Consider the following 23,029-nt stretch of genomic DNA (forward strand, 5'->3'; position numbering starts at 1 on the left):
TAACCTTTGAGTATTTTACAGATTTGGCAAGCCATTGGAGTGACACACAGGTACAAAGGGTAATTATTTCTACCTTACAGTCCTACTGGGGCTGAGTTCATTGAAAAGAAAAAATAGAAAAAGAACCTTACTTGTATGAAAAATGATTCTCCCAGGAGGCATGTGGTAACTAAATGAAAATCCAGTGACATGAATGAGCTACCCACCTGAGAGTTGTAGGCCATGGAAACCCTTGAGGGTCTAAAAATCATAGATTATATTGATACTGATACTGAGAATTAACTGTAAAACTCTGCTGAAGACAATGCTTTGACTATAAGACATAGTGAGCCAGGCGGTGGTGGCACATGCCTTTTTAATCCCAGCATTTGAGAGGCAGAGGCAGGTGGATTTCTGAGTTCGAGGCCAGCCTGGTCTACAAAGTAAGTTCCCGGGCAGCCAGGGCTATACAGAGAAACCCTGTCTCGAAGAAAAGAAAAAAAAAAAAAAAAAAAAAAAAAGACATAGTGAAGTGCAGCTGGGACTGACCTGGAAACTCCCACCCTGCTGGCAGGCAGTCATAATGCCAGAGGATGCCATGCAGGTTTCTGGTAGAGATCTGTCACCAACATTTCTGCTTACCAACGAACCCTGCTAGTTTTATTAGTGACATGCCAGACAGACGGTTCTTCACATACTATAGCAGCTAGGTTATCATGGGTAAGTCCAAATGCCTTCTGATTGAAATTAAGACTCCTTCCATAAGAGGGGGTTCATATCTGATACGTTAAATTTGGACAACAACCCGTGGATGTGGTGGTCAGAGGTCACAGTGGGGAACAGCTTCTATTCTTTTATTAGATGGATTAGATGCTCCTGTCATATTGCCTTCTAAACAAGTGTGTTTTTAATGCCATAGATTGCCCAAGTTGTCAGTATCAACTCAGCCACCAGTGAAGGTCTTGAGATCAAGTGACTGTTGCTGTGACACAGTGGCCTAATTCTTAGCCATAGTGGATATGTATGCCACCCCTTCCAAGGCTCAGGGACCATTGCGGAAGAGGTGGCGGAAAGAATGTAAGAGCTGAAGGGTAGGGGTGGAGTGCTATTTAGCAGTCTCCTGGGGGCTTGAACCCTTAAACCCTATAGGGAAGGAAGCTCCTTAGCCAGAAAGCAAACAACTCTGGGTAGCTTCAGAAATTCCCTGAAGCTGACCAGATTCACTGGGGCACCCGTCTCAAGACTAAGCAATAATGGCTGCTGAGTTTCCTCAGTGAGGCACAGCTTCAAAGAAGACTCTCAGACAAAACCAGCTGTTTTGCAGACACAGAAAGCAGCTGAACTGACTAGAAGAGGTACAGATCAACCGACTTCCTTCAGAGCACATGCTCTAACCAAGTGGGCTACCTCAAAGAACACTCTCCAACTTGTTATGGTGTCTGTATGCTGTGCTGTGTGCTGCCACTTCCCAGCTCTTGTGAGATCTCACCTGTGCTTTGGTGAGCTTTGGTGATACATCTGTCTTTAGTAATTTCTATTTCTATAGGGAACCTTTCCCCCATAGTTTTGTAAGTATCCCCAATAAAACTTATTGTTTACCAAAGTGGAATTTGTTGTTTCTGTGCTTTGTTCTGTCTTGTGCTCCCTACCTGGGGTGAATAGTCTTTTGTGTTGTGTCTCCAAAGATAAGTCTCACACAAAAGACTGAAATGCCTTTATCTACTTTTACTCTGCTCTAATCTGGCCTTTATCTGTGTCACTGAGGGAGAGAAAAAAGCTTGGGGCCAGTTTGAACTTTATATCCAGCTCCATGTCAATCTTTTCTATGAAGGGGCACCTTGAATTAATCAAAAAAAAAAAAAAAAAAAAAAAAAAGAAAAAGAAAACAATGAAAGAAAATACCTGAGACACTGCACCTGGACGCGGGGCACCATGGCCCGGCCTCGCCCTGTGCCGCCCCGGGTCCCCCGCGGGTCCTGGCGGCGCTGCCTGCGGCAGACAAGACAGGGACTGCAGCTAGGCTGCTGCTGCGACCGGAGGGGTCAGCGGAGGCCATGGACCCTGCGCCCCCAGGGGGCGGTGCCCTGCGTGCTGGGGAAGCACGGGCGCGGGCGGGGCCAGGCAGCGCCCTACTGCGTGGTGGAGATTTTCCCCGGGCGCCAGCGTTCTGCCCCACCAGCCGGGTCTTGAGGCACCCCCGGGACCGGCAAACTAAGCACCCCGCAGCCACTTTCGGGACCCATGCTGGCGGGGTTGGCTCCCAAACGCAGCCGCGTCCCGCCGCCTGCAACAGCGACCCGGATCTCAGTCGGAGACCCGCATTGGGGACGACGACCTGCACCGGCTCCTGCAGCAGCTGGTGCTCTCAGGAAACCTCATCAAGGAGGCGGTGCGCAGACTTCATTCGCGAGGGCTACAACTACAAGCAAAGCTTCCCACACACCCGTTCCTCGGGCCTCTGTCAGCCCCGGTGCAGTAGCTGCCTTCGCCCGGGAGCCCTCACGCAGCCTGCAGCGTCCCTGGCGCTTGCAAGGGGAGGGCGCAGCTCAGAACTGGGGATAACCTTGTCCCTGGCAGCTAACAACCAAGGTGGCCACAGCACCAGCCTGTAGCCTGGGACCAAGGACTTCACCCATGGACTCACCCAGCCGGAGCTGGTGGAGGACTCCCACATTATTTGGAAACGGGAAAATAAGCTAAGGAAAACAGCCGAAATGTCGCAGATATTTTCATGGGTAACTGAAATTGATAGCCCCGAACTGTTTGAAACCAGGGACTTAGGTTTGTTTAAAGCAGATTCTATAGAGCGCACCGCAGGCTGTCAGCAGGACTCCTTTTTTTGGTGTAATTCAACCTGGTCGCTGCAATTCTGCGCAGACTCTCCTGGCCAAGCGGGGACCAGGTGGCCATGGTGCATGCTCTCAGGATCAGCTCAGCCTGCTATGGAACAAAGGACGATGATCCCTGTTACTTGCTGTATTTTTTCAGGGTTGGTTCCTGATCCTCTCTCAGGGAGTGGGAAACAAGGGTGGACTTAATGTCGGGGAGCGCCCCCCCCCCAGATGCCACACTTGAACATTTAACGACAGTTAAAAGAAGACCATCTCATCTTTTGCTGGTTTCAAAGTAAAACATGCGGTACCACGAGAGGACCCTCTTGGGGCTGAATAGAAGTAACAGGTTTTTTTTTTGTTTGTTTGTTTGTTTGTTTGTTTTTTGTTTTGTCTGTCACCTTTTTCTTCCAACCGGTTTCTGTTACCAGAGTGTTGAGGGAAAGCTGCACCCCACGAGTGTAGGGTGGGAGGCAGCAGTGAGCTGTGGTGGGTATTGGAAGGATATGGTAAAGCAAGGAGTGACCGCCCCCCCCCCCCCCGCCTTCCTAAAGTGTGTCTTTCAAGGAGACCCACCCCTTTTGGGTTCAAGGTCACTGTTTCCTGGGTGTGCACCCTGTAGTGGGGCTCCAGCACAGAGAGGAACCGAATTGCCTTGCTAGGAGGAGAGCACACTGTTTTGCAAAAGCAGGCGCCCCCTAAGGAGGCTCTCTCCTGCCACTTCCCAGAAGGGGTGGAGTGCTGAGTGTGTGCTTCTCACCTGAGGCCACCACCCCTGCCCCTCCTCCTGGCTTGCAGACAAACTGCCTTGAGAAAGTGACCAAGTACCACCTTCCCCCCTCGGTTCTGCTGCTCTACTCAAGCTGGGTGGCGCTGATGATGCCAGGGTAGGGGACTGGGGAGGTTCCACATAATGGTCACTCCAGGGACACAGGTTGGGACAGTCTCACACAGCCACTTCTAATGGGCTGTCAGGGCTATTTGTAATAACAGCTGAAGTTCCCTGGATTGACAGAGTTGATTTCCTCCTGACCCTCTCCCCAGCTGTGCCAGTCGGCCCTTGTAAGTGAAGGAAGCCTAGTAGAAAATGTGACCCTCCAAATGGGAAAGCTGCAGGCTTTTCTGCTATTGTGATTGTGAAGTGCTTGGTCACTCTGAGTGACTGTTTCATTTTAGTCTTATGGAGTTAATGACTTGTTCAGCATCCAGATGTGTCTGTTGACATATCTATACTTCCCATGGGAGTGACTGGAATTGTGGCTGTCCTGATTATAGGATTTTAACTTAACTGAAATAACTGTTTTTGAATAAATATGTTGGGTTCCTCACACACACCACCCACAATAAAGAAAGAGAGAGAGAGAGAGAGAGAGAGAGAGAGAGAGAGAGAGAGAAACAAACAAAGAAACAAACAAAGAAACAAAGAAAATACCCTAGACAAGGGCTTTTAGGAAACATAGAAGGTAAGTTTCTAAGACCAAAACACAAGAAAAGAGAACTGAAGAAATCTCTAATATCTCCTGAATTTATTATGAAGTTGAGATTCTGGTCAAAGCAGTGTAGACAGGACCACCCTACAAGTTGAGATTCTGGTCAAAGCAGCAACTCCACAGAATGAGCCCTACAGTTCTTTTTGAAATGTTATTTTTGTTTCATGTGTATGTGTTGTTTGCGTGTTTACCTGTGTACTGCCTCGATTACTTGGTGCTTGCAAGGTTAGAACAGGGAAATGTATTCATTGGCGCTGACATTATAGATGGTTGTGATCTGTATGTGTGTGCTGGGGATTGACCCCAGGCCTTCTGCAAGAACAGCCAATGTTCTTAAGCCCTGAGCCATTTCTCCATACCATGTCCAAATGTATACAGAGAGCAGAGACAAAAAGGGTCTATTTTCACAATGAAACTAGCTTGCAGAGATGCACCAAGGGAGAAATCATGCCACCTGATGACAGATAAAAGCCTCTGCCGCTGACCAGTGAACAGATTGACCTGTGTCCTGCAGTAATCTTCATTTCATTTTATTTTCTTTCCTTTCGGCAATATAACATATTTGTCATTCATTTACTTATGTGTTTATAATTTACAATCACATTATTTGTGTGTGGTGGGACATATCCAGCATGGATTTTATATGTGTAGGTGAAAGGACAACTTTTGGGAGTCAGTGTAAACTGAAGGCATCTAGATTAGGGGCCTTTATCTGTGGAGTCATCAACAGAAGAGATGATTTTATTTCTCTACTCTCTCTCTCTCTCTCTTGTCTCTCTCTCTCTTGTCTCTCTCTCTCTTGTCTCTCTCTCTCTTGTCTCTCTCTGTGTGTGCATTTTTGTGTAGTTGGGTGTGCATACTGGGAGGTTGTTTGGAAAGGTCATTCAAGGGCACACAAGGTCCATTGCATATGCTTGAAATCAGATCATTTTATGGAGTTTGTTTTCCTTCCACCTTTACATGGTTTCAAAAGCTCAAATTTCTGTCACCAGGCTGAGTGCCAAGCACCTTTACCACATTATCAACTAAGATTTTCTGCCAGAATCAGAAATGAGATACTTAGAACGTACTTGTAAATCAGCCATGTAGCGCAAATATATAAACAGTAGTAGGAAAGCTGATGTTCTCAACACATAATGCACATTCTACCATCAGGCCCATTCTAGTACTTACTGCCACAAAACACAAGTCAATATAGATAATAAAACTATTTAAAGCAGATGTCCAATCATATTCAGGCTGCTCCTGGCGGTGCAACTCTATGACAAGCAAATATAAACAAGTGTGAAGGAGTCACACAAGTATACTGCTGGTCCTATTTTAGTGAGATTGAGACTGAAACTCTAGCCCAGATATCTAGAAGTATGTGTCTCTCTTGTAAGCAGCAAAAGTACTCTTGCTCAATGTGGCAGGATTTGCTGCATCTTCATATGAAGTGATCAGTGAAATACTTTTCATCTTGAACAGATTCTGAGTGGGACAGATGGGCTGACCAACATACCTGCCATGACTCACCTCAGTAAAGCCCTAATAGACGCTAGAGCAGGACTGCTCAAAACAGTGAATCACATCTTTGCAATTGCTCCTGGCTGACAGCTTAGTTTTCTTCCTTTCCTGAATATCTCATCTCAAATCCTAGAATAATGTCCTTTCTAAAATTCCTTTTTCTTTGGTCTTGAAAATCATTCTTCATATAGTTGAGATACTGGGCCACCAGTGAATTTGTAATCCTAGATAAAGTACAGGGTTGAGTTCAATTTAGTACGAATATGCAATTTAAAAATAGATTATTTTATATATTATATTCTGATTATACATCCTGCAACTCTTCCCAGATCCTCCCAGCTTTCCCACTCATCCAAGTCCACACCCTATCTATAGATCATCAGAAAACAAGCAGCCACCTAAAAAGTAAATAATATAATTATAAAAATCTTGAGACAAAATTAAAACATCAAGATAGGATAAAACAAACAAAAAATGAGCTAAAGAGAAAGCCTAAGAAACACATACAGATGCAGAGACACACACATTTGCATGCAAAAATTTCCACACAAAAACAAATTCAAAAAGAATATATAAGCAAAAGTCCCATTAGTTAAAACAAAAACAAAACAAAAACAAAAAACCTAAACCCAAGCCTTATTAAGCAAGCAAGCAAGCGCAAGCAAGCAAGCAAGCAGCAATCCCAAAGTACCACTGATTTCATTTTGCATGGTTGTCTACTATTACACATGGAGTCAACCCTTAAGTGCATTCTGTAGACCCATTGAGGGTCATTAGGAGAGAACTAATTTTCTTCCCTGTGTAAATTGTTATCAGTTGGAGGTAGTTTCTGGGTTACAGATAGAGGCCTGAGTCCACAGAGCTCAGGTCTGGGAAACATATGGCCCTGACCTGTGCATGCTGCTACAGTCTCTGAGAGGTCATGTGTATATCTGTCTGGTTGTATGTAAAAAGCCTTGTTTTTTTTTTTTTTTGCTTGTTTTTTGTTACTTATCCACTTTTCATTTCCTATCACTGTCCCCCCATAGAAACCCCACCAATATAGTTCCTCGACATATTGTCCCCAACCCTTCTATTCTGAGAGGGTGGAACCCACATCCCCCTTCAGATCTCTCCACCCCAGCACATCAAGTCTGCAGGTCTCAGCACATCCACATCCACAGAGGCCAAACAAGGACCTCTTGTTAGGGTAACAGGATTCAGACAGGCAACAGCTTTAAAGGACAGCCCCTACTCAAGTTGTTGGAGGACCTACACAAAGACTAAGCTGCACAAAATGCAGAAACCATGGGAAAACTATTGGCATTCTGCCACCACTTGGGAGGCAGAGGCAGAGGCAGGGGGATTTCTGAGTTCGAGGCCAGCCTGGTCTACAAAGTGAGTTCCAGGACAGCCAGGACTATACAGAGAAACCCTGTCTCGAGAAACAAACAAACAAAACAAAACAAACAAAAAAAGCAGACATCTGTCATCATATGCATGGGTACATATGTTCTAGGAGTTGTCAGCTAAGTCCATGAAGTTCACTGGTCACTCTGCAATTGCTGCTACCCAGAAAAGCAGCTGGCAGGACAGTGGGAAGATGGCCTTTCTGCTTACACTGTTCCACATGGTAGGATCTCAGACCTCTGAGTGTACCTGTGCCCCAAGGCTCACCCCAAGGACTCTCTGGAGAAAACATGGCTGGACATTGGCCAAGCAAAGGACAAAGTAGCTTTAAGACTCAATGGGTGGTTGCTGTGCTGGCCAGATTGGTTTGCAGCAGACTGAAAGCCTTTAGCCTGGATCCCTTAGATCCAGCAGAGCTTATCCTCTTACCTGACAGAGAAGATGCTTCTTGCTCCTCAAGGGAAGGTGCTGAGTGCCCTGGCTGAGACCAGCTATGCTCATTGTTAAGTGGTAGCTCAGATGGTCAGCAGACATAGACTCTGCAGCACTCTCCTCCATTCCAATGATGTTCTCCTTCCTCTGAACCTACACCCGTGACTTCTGCCCCGTATCTGACCAGTCTACCTCAACACACAGGTGCTGGATTAGGCCCTGGTAGGTCAGGAGGAAGTTCCCACAGCTTGTATGCCTGCAGCCATGGCTCTGAGAAAGCTCACCAGAGACAGAGTCCCTGCTGTGCATAGACCCCCCCTCCATCCCAACTGCCACTGGATTGAGAAGTCACTGAAGGACAGGGTGGTGGCGACAGCAGTAGGATGGTGCTAAGAGTACTTGATGCAGTGCTGTAGAGTGGCATCTGGGGCACGCTGGTCTGCAGTAATGCTCTCCCATTCCCGTTTCACCATGATGTAAAGCCTCATTGCTGCCTGAGCATCCTGTAGTCGGTCAGTGGCTCAGTTGGCTTGACGTACTTGTCATAAACACACTTCCCATACTGGTTCACGATAGACACATGGGCTGCGATGCTCTCTTCCCCTTTGGGACCCACGCCTACCATCTCACAATCCAGGGCCAAGGCTTTTGTCAGGACGCCAAAGGCTTGTTCCTTCACCAGAGCGATGGTCCTCTTCTTCTGCCCCAGTCTCTTCCGTACCAGCATGGCTGCCTCTGGGCCTATGGCAGCCTCAATATCATCTGGATCCACATCATCAAACCAGATGTCTTCCTCAGTGGGCGTGGGCTGATTCAAGATAACAGCTGCCTCAGTAGCTTTCCACTTAGGCTTGAGATCCCCTTGATGAGAAGAGATGTCACTTTATGTCCTCTTCTTGGCTCCTTCCTTCTGCTCTGTTGCAGAGGTATCTGTGGGAGGTACTAGCATCTTCCTGTCCATAGGTGCAGATGTAACAGAACCCCTAGTGCTCTTGGCTTTTTCTGTCCTCTGCTTGTCTCCCTTTGATTTATCTGAGGCCTTTTTTCTGTTCTGCTGGATTATTTGGGGGTGCATTTTGTCATCCATCTGAGAGACAAGAGATTTTTCTGCAGCCTGTGACGTTTGTTTCAGCAGCTCTTGCAGCGCCTTCCAATTTTGAGAAAAGTTCTCTGGGGCCTTCGGAGGTCGGCCTGCCACAGCAGCCGGGCGGCTTCCCGGAGCCCCACTTCCTGCCAGAGCTTTGCTCTTCCTGAACTTCTTCTTGGCTTTCTTCCTAGCGAGCTTCCTGCCCCAGGTTGGGGCACCGGGCGCGGTGGCCTTCGTCTTCATGTCCCCGCTCTCCGCAGTACGAACCACCAGGGAAGAGACCGCGACCATGGGTGACCTTAATATGTCAGCTAGAGGTGTGAGACAGGACAATTACTTGTTATCAGTTATAGATCTCAGCAGCTAACCTTGTGTAGAGGAGCAAAGTCACTCAGTATCTTTTTTTTTTCCTCTACCAGATAAAAACCTACTCTTTTTCAAAGCCAATATAGCTAAGTGTTTTTCTAAGCTGAGCCTTGATTGAGTGAGAAGGATGCAAGAAGGAAAAGAGATCAGTGAATGAGAGTCCTCCTCCATCCTACCTGATATTTATTGTGGAATTAAAACTGAAGAGGAACACATGAAGAAAGTGAGATAACCGACCAACACTGAAGCAAATGAGGAAGAAGGTTGAAAGCTTCCGTACTTTGACAGCCGTTTGGATTACTCAGGTGACCAAATATACCTGAGAGATCAATGTCCTGACTGCCATTTCCTAGGGTTCTCAGACTAGAGCACCTTGTCGGCCATCATTGGGAGGAGAGGCCCTTGGTCTTGCAAAGATTATATGCTTCAGTGCAGGGGAATGCCAGGGCCTGGAAGCAGGAGTGGGTGGGTTTGGGAGCAGGGCAAAGGGAGGGTATAAGGGACTTTTGGGATAGCATTTGAAATGTAAATGAAGAAAATATCTAATAAAAATTAGTTAAAAAAGAAAATCTTTATTAATAAGGTTTTTGGAGCTTTCAGTATCAGGCATTGGTGCTTGCCCATGCATTTGGCCAGTTATTGTTTGGCCATTCCTTCAGTCTCTGCTCCACGTCTGTTCCTGCATTTCTTTTAGATGGGACTCATTTTGGGTCAAGTGTTTTGTAGATGGGTTGGTGTTCTTATTCTTCCACTGGTGGTCCTGCCTGGTTACAGGAGGTGGCTTCTTCAGGTTTTATATTCCTACTGCTATGTATCTCAGTTGATTTCCCCTGCTTTGATTCCTGGGAGCCTCTCCAATCCCCGGTCTCTGGCAGGTTCTAGTGATGACTACAACCCCCTCCCCTTCCACCAGCTGCAAATTCCATCGTTCTCCAAGCCTTCTGGCCTTCTCTCTTGCTTCTCCCCACCCTGATCCTGATGCCTCCCATTCCCCTCCTCATCTCCACTGCCACTGAATCCCCTCCCTCCATCTGCCTCCTAAGACATTTTTATTCCCCTTTCTAAGTGAGATTCAAGCATTTGTGATAGAATAATTCAAGTGAGGATAATCAAGCCAGGGGTAGGGAGGTGAATATTCCCCAAGACTAAGCAGGATGTATTTCCTTCTAGGAAAGATTCATGATAGGCATGGAAATGGTTTGCCCGGCTATAAACTCTCAACGAGTGAAGTTTGTTGAATGGGGAAGCTACACCTATAGCAACAGCTACAGTGCTAACCAAACACCACCACTCCGTCCCCTAGACATGTGAAGCTAGCAGGTGCAGCACTCAAGAGCACAGCCAGGTGTCCCTTTGGTCCTGAGTAGGTCTAATAACATTAACTCAGATACACTGAGTTAATGGATAGAGTTCATGGATAGAGAAATGTAGGAGGCTCCATGGAAGAGCTCCAGGATATAAAAACATAACTTCAGAGGGGATGACTGGTTATTACAGGAAGCCAATTAAGTTAGCAGCTCTGTCCATGTTTTATGCCCACCTTGATCTGTGAAGTAATTGGTACTGATACAAATGGATGGGATCTTTATAGGATGTGTTAGATCATGCTTATGTTCAACTATAGTGTCTTCTTAGTTGTGAACTTCTAGGATCACCTGTTACTTGCTTAGAACAGACTATGAGTGCTTCAACCAGGTCTCCTTTGTAATCCCACTATTTGTTAGGGGATAGTGGTTCAGGGCGTTGCCTTGTCCTGCCCATCCTCTGGAAAAGGTTTTGTTACCTGAATGACATTTGAGTGCTTTGAAGATTTGGCAAGTAACTGGAGTTCCTGTAGTGGGTGTACCCTGGAAAGGTATGACCCTAGGAGTTTTGTCCCAGAATTACTTCTCACTATTGATGTGCCTTGTCATGCTTGTCATTGCCATATTCCCTATTTATCTGGCTTGGTGGGAGTGGACACCAGGAGATCCTCAGTGCTTATACTGATGCCATTACTTTCTGGATGATAGCCCATTCTGTGGCTCAAGTTTCTCACAGATCAAAATGAAGACGAACTTTCATGGGATGATGCTGTTTAGAATTAATCATTTTATGAAATTCCTAATTTGATTTAGTTTTTGGGAGTTAGATTGATTGAAATAATTTTGGACAGTTAGAGTCGTCGATAGAAAGTTTAAAGGTAGAGTCAAGAATAGAGTGTGCTCCTTCCTCTTCATAAGCTAGAGAATGGAGTTCAGTGAGCATTCACACATTACGAGCACATATCTGTAATAGCAAGAAAAAACAGGCTTGAGACAAGTCAGTGGTCAATTAAAACACCCATTCTAGGTTGAGTCTGAGATCCTTGATCTTGTGTTCTAGGGCGATGTTAACAGGTTTTAAGTGTACATCATGAAAAGAAAGGCTATGGAGAAGGAGTAATTAATTCTGAGTATAAGAATAGTGAAACCTAAAATGATTGTGTTATTGTTTTAATTCATAGGGCTTTTGCCCATATGAGTATGCAAGTACAAACAAAATCAATAGGGATATTATACTGTTTGAAAAGATTGCTGACCCTTGTCATATGTTTTGCCTCAGGAACAATCTTGTGTAACCGAATTTCCCAGGAACGGCCTCAGTTGTTTCAAGGGTCTTGAGACAGGGTGAATTGGATCAGCACAAAATGAAGAGTCTCAGGGAAAGATACAGGTGCACACTGACAGGCCACTCATTGCTGTTCTGAAGCTGTGCTCGGACACAGCTTGCAGGTTCTCTCTCTGAGTTCACCTCAGTCTTTTATTGGTAACACACTTCCTTGTTATACAATAATACATAAGCAAAAGCCTTTTCATTATTTTCGTCAAACCCATTATTTTTCCTGCAAAACCTCAGGTCACTATGTCGCCAGAAAGCACAAAGCACACATAAATTTACAGTTCAGTGTCTGCAAAAGCAAGTTATACATTAACTTTTAACTCTCAGAAAAACCTCCACATCACAGGCCATCTGGGCATAAGCTTGTAGTTACAGAATTCGAATGAAATCAGAAAGGTGCTAAACAGGTCAGGATAATGTTAGTGTTTCTAGCTTGTCTAACTGCAGAATCTCTTCCTCCAATTTACTGAACTCCTCCAAATATCTATTCCTACAGTGTTTTTCTAATTATTTTCCATACAATATTTATTTCTTTTACAGCTTCTTGAAGAGCTCCTTCAGAAGCTGCAATTCTCTTAGAATGTATACCCGAGTTCCGTTTAGGTAGGCGATGCCAGAGGGTCAAATTAATATGTTCCAATCTTTCCAGGAAGGTCAGTTCACTAATCCAATGGCCTAATCCAATTTCTGTGAGCTGACAGAAATTTCTTAGACCTGATTTTGTATGCTAAATTGCAGTGATTGATGGTAACAGCTAAAATAAATAAGCAAGTTAATTTAAAAACAAAGAGCAGCTGACTATATGTAATAGAAGCAGTTCTGGCGGGACCGGTAACTGAGTTAGTCTTGTTCAATAGTAACCTAGTATTGTTCAATACTTGTGGGGTCTAAACACTTATACCCACCCTTTTATATTTTGTACTATATATCTTCCAATTTTCCCCAATAATATTTCTAAATCAAACCTATTATTAGAGATCTCCTCTCATGGGGGCTCTCACCATTGCTTCCTTAACCAGTAGACCCAGCTATTTCTTCCTCTATCTTTTTTTAAATGCTTTTTCATGTTTTTTGTTTGTTTGTTTGTTTTTGTTTTTGTTTTTGTTTTTTCGAGACAGGGTTTCTCTGTATAGCCCTGGCTGTCCTGGAACTCACTTTGTAGACCAGGCTGGCCTCAAACTTAGAAATCTGCCTGCCTCTGCCTCCCAAGTGCTCGGATTAAAGGCGTGCGCCACCACCGCCTGGCTTTTTCCCTCTATCTTGTTCATTGTGTTTTCTATAGCCATTCCTGCTCTTAGTGACCCAAGCCCCATGTTCCTTTTCCTTGGGGGGGGGGGGTGTCCTTCATTTAACTATTAAAACTTCAGGTTTCTCAAAAATATTTCCTGCTTCAAATATTTTGTGATACAACATCATCCTTATGACTTGGCAAAAATGTCTCATAGAACAATTAAGTCAGACAATCTCCATAGAACCCCTTGGGGCATTATGCCTGAACTGACTGCTTGAATAGCCAGGGCTAGAACAGTTTGTTCCTAATAGATATCAGACCCATTTCCTTCTCTAGTCAATTCTTTTCCCAGAAATTTTTACCAGACTTGTATAGTAACAACAAGTAACTAAACACTTATACCCACCCTTTTATATTTTGTACTATATATCTTCCAATTTTCCCCAATAATATTTCTAAATCAAACCTATTAATCCGAGCACTTGGGAGGCAGAGGCAGGCAGATTTCTAAGTTTGAGGCCAGCCTGGTCTACAAAGTGAGTTCCAGGACAGCCAGGGCTATACTTGAGGACAAATATGGTATAGAAAAACACAATGGCAGACAAGCAGACGAGAGCAATGGCATCTGTATACTAGAAAGCCAGAGGTACGTGATTCGGATCAAAGGTGCTCCCACAGCTGAAACTGCTGTGCAGTCATATTCACAGCCATGTTGCACCTGGCACTGAATGCAAGGGTGCTGGCTACAGATCTCATCAAATCCTTTAGTCACAGATTCTTTTCAGTATCAGTTCTTTGAGGTCCTTAAAGACTACTGCAATACGCAAAGGCTTTAAAGATTAATTCTGCTCTGAAGGTTTACTCTTGTATAAAGATACCATCAAGAGCAAAATGTTACCATCCTGAGTACATTTATGGGATCCTTTGCAGCATAACTTTTTCTCATGGTTTTTAAGACTACTGCTACACACAAAGGATTTACCACATTGCATCTTCATAGGATTTCTCTCCAGTATGTGTTCTTTAATGTATATAACTGTGTTGTAAAACAGCTTTATCATGTTGATAACAATTTGAAGTTTCACTACAATGTTGTTATTCTTTCAAGTATTCAAAAATGCCTGTGATATGCAACTGTTGGAAACAAGTAAAAGAAACTTGTCCTAAGTACTCCATTTTTTGTTATCAGCCTCCATTTAATCATATGGTACACCTAATTCAAGTTCCCTGGCCCTGCAGTATCTGGGACCTTCCCAATAGCAGGCCAGCTTCTATTGTCCATCTTTGTTCATGAAATCATATTGACTGTCTCTAACCATGGCTTCTGTTATTTATCTTTTGTTCTTCAAAACATAATGCCTGTTCCTAATCACAAAACAATAAATGGATATGATTAGTTAGACTGTATCAGTAAACATAGATCAACTAGATAAGAAAAGCCCTGATCCCTATATCCTGGTGAAAAAAAAAATGGAGCTATAACTTGGCACAGATATTTCTGGTTTGGGAACTTAAAAGCTCTATACCATTCTTGCTCTGGGTCGGGAAGTGGTTCGGCAGCATGTCGCAGTTCAGTTTCCAAGTGTGTTCTGTAGCCCTGAGCTATCAGTAGCAGCTTGAGTACAGTAAGTTCTTGTCACTTGCATTACCTGAGTTTGAGTTTTGTTGGATCTCAACGGACCCCATAACACAAAGGCTTCCACTCACAGAATTTCTCTCCAGTATGAATAGTTTCCAGAGAATGAAGACTATTAAAATACACAAAGACTTCTCCATATTAAATATATTCATTTCTCTCTGGTATGAATTATTTCACAATGATGAAGACTTATGAAATGTGAAAAGGCTTTAGCACGTTAAATACATTCATAGGGTTTCTATCCAGTATGGATTTTTTTTCATGATGATGAAGACTATAGAAATGTGCAAAGGCTTCACCATATTAAATACACTCACAGGGTTTCTCTACAGTATGGTTTCTTTCATGCCTTTGAAGATGTCTGACATGCAAAGGCTTTACCATATTGATTACATTCATAGGGTTTCTCTGCAGTATATGGTACTTTACGTATTCAAAGATGGCCATGATATGCAAAGGCTTTACCACATTGTTACACTAATAGTGTTTCTCTACAGTATGTGCTCTTTTATGTATTTCAAGATAACTGTTTTGTGAAAAGCCTTTACCACATTGGTTACATTCAAAGTATTTCTCTCCAGTATGTGGTCTTTTATGTAACTGGAGACTATTGTAACATCCACAGTCCTTACAACATTGACTACATTCATCAGGTGTTTGTCCTGTATGAATTCTTTCATGCCTTTGGAGAGAACTGTAGCGTCCAAAGGCTTTTCCACACTGATTACATTTATAGGGTTTCTCTCCACAGTATGTGTTCTTTTATGTACTTGGAGACTATTGTGACATGCAAAGACTTTACCACATTGGTTACACTCATGGAGTTTCTCTACAGTATATCTTCTTTTATGATATAGGAGACCACTTTGATACGCAAAAGCTTTACCACATTGCTTACATTCATAGGGTTTCTCTCCAGTATGTATTCTTTTATGTATTAAGAGATGACTGTTTCATGCAAAGGCTTTACCACATTGCTTACATTCAAAGGGTTTCTCTCCAATATGTGTTCTTTTAAAATGTATTTGAAGATGACTGTGATGTACAAATGTTTTACCACATTGATTACAGTCATAGCTTTTTTCTCCTGTATGAATTCTTTCATGTCTCTGAAGATGACTGTGGCGTCCAAAGGCTTTACCGCACTGATTACATTCATAAGGTTTCTCTCCTGTATGACTTCTTTCATGCCTTTGAAGATAACTGTGGTATGCAAAGGCTTTGCCACATTGTTTACACTCATGGGGTTTTTCTACAATATGTGTTCTTCTATGTATTTGGAGGCTACTGTGATGTGCAAAGTCTTCAAAATATTGGACACCTTCATAGGGTTTCTCTCCAGAATAAATTCCTTCATGCCTTTGAGGATGGCTCTGATATGCAAAGTCTTTATCATATTGAGTAAATTCAGAAAGTTTCTCTTCAGTTTCACTTCTTTCATGCCTGCAAAGAGAATTGGCATATATGAAAACATTTCCACATTCAATACACTGATGAATATTTTTATTTGTACGGATTACTTTCACAATTTGGTCTAATTATAAAGAGGAAGCCAGTTGTAATGTATTCTCACTCTATTGACACTGGGGTTCTCCTTCATTATGGGTTGTTTTGCATCTTTGAAGATACATGGGATGAGAAGAGCATGGATTACATGGCTCATATTTATAGCATCTTCTTGCTATAAGAGGTTTTTCATTCATTTGAAGAGAACTGAAAGAACTCAAAGTTCTACCACACTGATTGCATTCATTAAGTTTTTCTATAGTGTGAGTCACACTACATTTGCAAAATGAACCAAGACAATCAGAATTCCATAGCACTAGTACTCAGCAGTTTTCTGCAGTACAAGTTTGTAGATATCACCAGTAAAGTTAGAAAACCAATTATTTGTAAACTTGTAGCACATTTAGAACGGCTACTCAAAGTGGGGAGAACTTTATATCTTCTAATTGTGCTGGCAGAGGGAGAGGTTTGGTGTTTCTTTCAACATTCCTTATGTTCACATGGCTTGTATCCATTGTGACATATGACATCCCTATTTAAAGAAGAATAACAAGTAAAAGGGTTTCACACAGGGAGGTTGGAGAGATGGCTCAGTGGTTAAGAGCACTGACTGTTCTTCTAAAGGTCCTGAGTTCAATTCCCAGCAACTACATGGTGGCTCACAACCATCTGCAATCTGATATGATACCCTCTTCTGGTGTGTCTGAAGACAACTAAGTGTACTCATATATATAAGATAAATAATTAAATAAATAAATCTTTTTTTTAAAGGGTTCCACATTGAATTCACACAGTTTGACCTTTATTCCTCATACAGATGTGGTACAGGGATTAAAGTTTCTCCACAATAGCATTCTTGACTTTCTAAACTACCCATCTCACTAAACTTAGCAATGTTATTACAAAAGTAGCACCAGCTTTACTATGGACTATTTGCTTATTAGAAGGTTTGGACAGTTGTATAGCATAACTAACTCTACTGGGCTATAATTCAAATGGTGAGCTCTGTTAAGGCATTATTTCCTTCTCTCTGTACTCAGAGAAATGCCTGGCAAACACAAATGAAATTATACCTGGCACAGTACACAGTTTTGCGAGATTTTAATAATCATCTAAAACTTAAAGCAGTGCTGTTTTTACCCTGTTGGTTTTCTTTAAAACTGGCAGGACATACTAAAAACATTCTTCAGAGGCATTTCTTATCAGCTTGCACATGAAAATTACCTGCCATTTCTTCTAGAATTTTGAAAATGTCCTTCAATATTATGGTCTTTCCAATAGTAGCCTGAAATATAGTACCAAAGAATATATGTTATATTATTGGGAACTAGGCAAAATTTAAGTTACTATATCCAGAGAACCTTAGAACCATGACTGATATATTCACCTCATCCTTCCTCATTCTCAACTGAAATTTCAAAAAATAACAAAGATACAGTCACCCCAGATTTTAAAAAGTGAAAGGAAATTCACTGTATTACCTTTAGCAGCGAGATTCCTGTAGGTCTCCAGCATCACTTCTTTGTATAGACTCTTCTGAGAAGGATCCAGCAAAGCCCACTCTTCCCACGTGAAGTTCACATGCACATCATCATAGGTCACTACATCCTAGAAGATCCCATACATGTGTACATGAGAAAGCATGACCCTGACAACACTGTAACTGTACACTTCATTGACAATATATTTATGTCATTCTGGTGCTTACACCAGAATGAAATACTTGGCTCCTGACATAGACACTCTAATGTAGTCAAGGTATTTTAGAAAGAAACTGAACAATGAATGAGCTTCACCTCTGTCATTTCTGCACCCTTGAAAAGGATAAAGTCTTACAGGAAAAATGGCAACTAACAGACATAAAGACACACAAGTAAACAGTTCAACAGTGCTGAGCACACATCAGGTAAACTGTATGAACAATTACTAACTAAAAAATGATAAGCACACTGGGTGTATTACTCATGCCTTTACTCCCAGCACTCAGGAGGCAGCTAGATCCAGGTGTATCTCATAGAGTTGGATGCCAGCCTCATGCATGGAACATGAAACGAGTTCCAGGACAGTAAGAAGTACATATTAATACCCCAACTCCCCTGCAAAAATCAATCAATGAATCACACAAACAAAAAAGAAAAAGAAAAAACTCGGTATTTACTCAAGTCCCTACAAAGAACTATACATTCACTCCAGTTCTGTATTCATCTTCTAGAAACCTCACGTGCCACAGTTTAAACTATAACATTAATAAGATCTTACTACAAATTAATGCATGTTTAAACAGTTACAAATGGACAGATGAAAATATTAGCAATATAAATGTTGATCAGAAAAAGCAACATAGGGTAGGAGAGATGGCTCTTCAGAGCTATGGCTGGTCATGCCATTAATCGTATTAGGGTTAATTGCCAGGATTTACATGGAGGCTCAAAAGTATCCATTATACCACGTTCAGAAGCTCTTTAGAATCAGGCACACATGATACACACACACATACACACACACACACACACACACTCATGTATATAGGCAAAATTCTCATATTCATTCAGGAAATTCAAAACAAGCACAACAGGTAGTAATAATGTTACACTCCAATAATCCAATGACTCAGAAGGCCCAGGTAGTATGAATGCCATGAATCCTGAGAAAAATAATATACTCTCTGCTCAATTTCAAAATTCAAGAGTGGATGAACCTCAACAAAAGAGCATATGCTTGCATGTACAAAAACCTATATTTCAAGCCCATCAGTTAATAATATAAAAACAAAACAAGCCAGGCATTTTGGCCCACATCTAATCCCAGGACTCTGAAGTCAGAGTCAGATGGATCACTATATTCAAGGTCTGCCTGGTCTACATACCTACTTCAGGACAGCCAGGGCCACACAGAGATACTTTGTCTCCAAAACAAAAAACAAAAGCAACCAAATTAAAAACATAAAAATATGAGGCTTGCAAAATGGCTTAGCATGAAGAGCAATTGTTTCTACTGTATCTTATGTGACTTATGGACAGTCATCAATGGTGAGCACATGACAACACTAAAAGAAGCTGACTGATCAGTTTCAATCACAACACACCAGACACAAAACAGGAAATGGGTTGAGTGTATAAACACACAAATATCATACCCAATAACTTATCTACAAAGACCTTTCCTACAAAAACTTCCATATGCTCTTCACAAAGGAGAAACAAGTGTTCACAGACATCATCATATCTATGAGTTTTTTCTGATTCTATCAAGTACATTGTGACTCTAGGATCATGGATGGTCATCTTATCACGAAAATATATTTAGTCTAAACTCAATGATCCTAATAGTCTGCAACAGCCTCTATACTGTTGAAATGTCCAAACACTTTGTGTTTGTTTGTTTGTTTGTTTGTTTGTTTGTTTTTTGAGGCAGGGTTCTTTTGTGTTGCTCTGGCTGTCCTGGAACTCGCTCTGTAGACCAGCTGTCCTCAAACTCAGAAATTCGCCTGCCTCTGCCTCCCAAGTGTTGAGAATAAAGGTGTGTGCCACCATCGCCCGGCATGTCCAAACACTCTTGACACTCAAGGTAATATCTCAATTGCCACATCTTGTAAAATCAGAAAACAAGTTATATCTTTTCAACATGCATTGGCACAGAATACCCTTTGCCATTCCAATAGAGAGGAATGTGTCAGTTGGACCAAGGCAAGAAACCTAACAGGGCAAACACCAAATTCTATAGGTCTGTCTCAGACACATGGGGCTTCTGTTTCAAAGGGCTTAGATGGCTCTATCTCTGCAACCTCTCATACATCTCTCAGTTTCAGTACGTCCACTCCCTATATGCACTTCTCCATCGGAGATTCCTCATAGCTTATGAATATCAACATCTTGTGGTCTCAAAATGCAACTCAGGCTTCATCCTCACAGCTTCATGCAATGTACTCTTATAATATACTCACTGGGGTTCAGACTCTACCAAAGATGGATGGAATAGTGCTGTATAGAAACAAGAATTGGAGAATCAATGACTGTATATTTTGCATCCTCTTGATTCCAGGACCAGCACAATATGGGTGAGCCTGGGAAGTTTGGCTCCTAAATTGGGATGGACCCTGCCAAAGGTGGACCATAGTTTTAGCAGGTTTTATATGAAGTTCCTTTATTGGACTAGGAATCACTTTGCCTACTCCTTCTGTTAATTGAAGGGTTAGCAGGGAGTGTTAGGATACCTTCTTAGGTATCCAATCCAGAGCGAGGGCTTTCTTTGTTAAAATTATTTTTTATTACATATTTTCTTTATTTACATTTCAAATGTTATGCTCTTTCCTGGTTTCACTTCCAAAAACCCCCTATCCCATCACCCCTCCCACCTACCCATTCCTGCATCCCCGTCCTGGCATTCCCCTACACTGGGACAGCGAGCCTTCACAGGACCAAAGGCCACCCTCCCATTGATGTGCAACAAGGCCATCCTCTGCTACGTATACTGCTGGAGCCATGGGTCACTCCATGTGTACTCTTTAGTTGGTGGACTAGTCCCTGGGAGCTCTAGGGGGTCTGGATGGTTGATATTGTTTCTCCTATGAAGGTGTTTGGAAACACCTTCAGTTCATTTCTTTCTTTATCTCCTCCACTGGGGACCCCATGATCAGTTCAATGGTTGGCTGAGAGCATCCACCTCTGTATTTGTTAGGCTCTAAACTTGTCTGGGTATTCCGAACTTCTGGGCTAATATCCACTTATTAGTGAGTGCATACCATGTGTGTTCTTTTGTGATTTGGTTACCTCACTCAGGATATTTTCTAGTTCCATCCATTTGTCTAAGAACTTCATGAATTCATCATTTTTAATAGCTGAGTAGTACACCATTTTGTAAATATACCACATTTTCTGTATCCATTCCTCTGTTGAGGGACATCTGGGTTCATTTCAGCTTCTGGCTATTATAAATAAGGCTGCTATGAACATAGAGGAGCATGTGTCCTTGTTATATGTTGGAACGTCTTTTCAGTATATGCCCAGGAGTGGTATAGCTGGGTCCTCAGGTAGTACCATGTCCAATTTTCTGAAGAACTGCCAGATTGATTTCCAGAGTGATTGTACCAGCTTGCAATCTCACCAACAGTGGAGGAGTGTTCCTCTTTCTTCACTTCCTTGTCAGCATCTGCTGTCACCTGAGTTTTTGATCTTAGCCATTCTAACTGGTGTGAGGTGGAATCTCAGGGTTGTTTTGATTTGCATTTCCCTGATGACTAAGGATGTTGAACATTTCTTTAGGTGCTTCTCTACCATTCCTCAGTTGAGAATTCTTTGTTTAGCTCTGTACAGCATTTTTTAATACGGTTATCTTGTTTTCTGGAGTCTAACTTACTAAGTTCTTTGTATATATTGGATATTAGCCCTCTATCAGAAGTAGGATTGGTAAAGATCTTTTCCCAGTCTGTTGGTTGCAGTTTTGTCCTATTGAAAGTGTCCTGTGCCTTACAGAAGCTTTGCAATTTTGTGAGGTCCCATTTGTCAATTCTTGATCATAGAGCATAAGCCATTGGTGTTCTGTTCAGGAACTTTCCCCTGTGCCCATGTATTCAAGGCTCTTCCCTACTTTCTCTTCTATTAGTTTCAGTGTGTCTGGTTTTAAGTGGAGGTCCTTGATCCACCTGAACTTGAGCTTTGTACAAGGAGATAAGAATGAATCAATTTGCATTCTTCTACATGCTGACCTCCAGTTGAACCAGGACCATTTGTTGAAAATGGTAAGGGCTTTCTTTTTAATGGTGATAATGTCCCTGAAAATTCCTGCCTTTATTTCAGCACTGATTGCCATCTGAAACTACCTAGTGCTGGTTTTCTCTAAAAACCGCAGACTTTCTTTCTTTCTACATCACTTGCTGTTTTTCTTCCCACTATAATCCTGAATGAGTCAAGGTAATAACCATCTAACAAATTCAATATTCCAACTAAGAATCAGCCCCTTATCTTTGAATTTTTCCCCACTCAGTTCCTTGGGGCATGTGCAGAATAGAATCATTGGAGCCAAAATATCACACATGGCCTTTGGCTAAAATTTTCATGACATCTATTTCCCCCCAAAACCTTATGACCTCAACTTCCTCTGCCTGTATTAGTCTAAACAGTGTCATCTGCCAGGTCCTACAAGAACAGCAGATGAAGATCTATGTACAGATTTCTATGCTGTTTGCCATCTCAGTCCTTACGTCTTCCACATTCCTCCAAAAGAAAACATTCCCAGGTTCTGTCCAGAATCAAAATCTTTTTTTTTTTTTTTTGGTACCATTTTTTTTTTGTTCTAACTTGCTACATGAATAACAAATGGATTTTCTTGATGTATCTGTCCATCATTTCAGACCTTAAGACAGAAACTGTAGATAGAAAATACAGGCAAAAGAAAAACTACATGGGAAACATTGTTCCTGGATTGCTCTCTTGTTTGGTCACTATCCCTTGCTCAGCTATTTGGCTCTCTTATCCTGCTCAGGCACACTTGCTTAGGGAGAATGCCACCCTCAGTGGAAGTGCCTTCAAACATCAGGCATACCAACCAGCTATGTTTATGGGGCACATCCTCAATTGAGGTTCCCTCGAGGTGATTATATGCTCTGAAATGTTGAAAACTGAAGCTAATTATGAAACAGAAAATAATATGAGAAAGTTTTAATAACTCTAAACCAACGTGTTACCCACACTAATCACTGTAACAAAGCCCCAAACATTGATGATTACAACAACTGGAAAGGATAGATTTGCCAATAAACACACAGACGTGAGACTTTAGGATCAAGAAGAGAAACTAAAGCTGTTCCTCCACAGAAAGTCCCCAAACCAACAAAAACTCAAGGAACCCATAACATATTAAGTATTCAGAAGATAAAAACAAGTAGCACCCCTTCTGGTCTGAGCCAGTGCCCTGAGCAGACCTTGGGCACTATCT

General features: G+C 42.3%; 1 protein-coding gene and 2 pseudogenes across 2 annotated transcripts in view; 1 reads left to right on the forward strand and 2 right to left on the reverse strand.

Annotated features, from left to right (window-relative positions):
• Positions 1 to 9,030, forward strand: part of LOC110307010 (proto-oncogene FRAT1-like) — a 29,951-nt pseudogene extending 20,921 nt beyond the window's left edge. The window contains exons 2-3 of the transcript XR_015044525.1: positions 1,875 to 3,152; positions 8,906 to 9,030. The product of XR_015044525.1 is annotated as a proto-oncogene FRAT1-like (transcript). The remainder of the gene's footprint in view (positions 1 to 1,874; positions 3,153 to 8,905) is intronic.
• On the reverse strand, positions 7,034 to 9,005 carry LOC110307018 (RNA exonuclease 4 pseudogene; annotated as a pseudogene).
• A 4,479-nt stretch (positions 9,031 to 13,509) lies between the features above and the next one.
• Positions 13,510 to 23,029, reverse strand: part of LOC110290239 (uncharacterized) — a 45,488-nt gene continuing 35,968 nt past the window's right edge. Inside the window, 4 exon segments of the mRNA XM_021156738.2 lie at positions 13,510 to 15,337; positions 15,340 to 16,033; positions 17,321 to 17,381; positions 17,578 to 17,704. Coding sequence (XP_021012397.2) covers positions 15,068 to 15,337; positions 15,340 to 16,033; positions 17,321 to 17,381; positions 17,578 to 17,704 — 1,152 coding nt within the window. The 3' untranslated portion in view covers positions 13,510 to 15,067.

This window comes from Mus caroli, unplaced genomic scaffold, assembly GCF_978045245.1.
Source record: "Mus caroli unplaced genomic scaffold, Mus_caroli_1 scaffold_2, whole genome shotgun sequence".
Taxonomy (NCBI): Eukaryota; Metazoa; Chordata; class Mammalia; order Rodentia; family Muridae; genus Mus; species Mus caroli.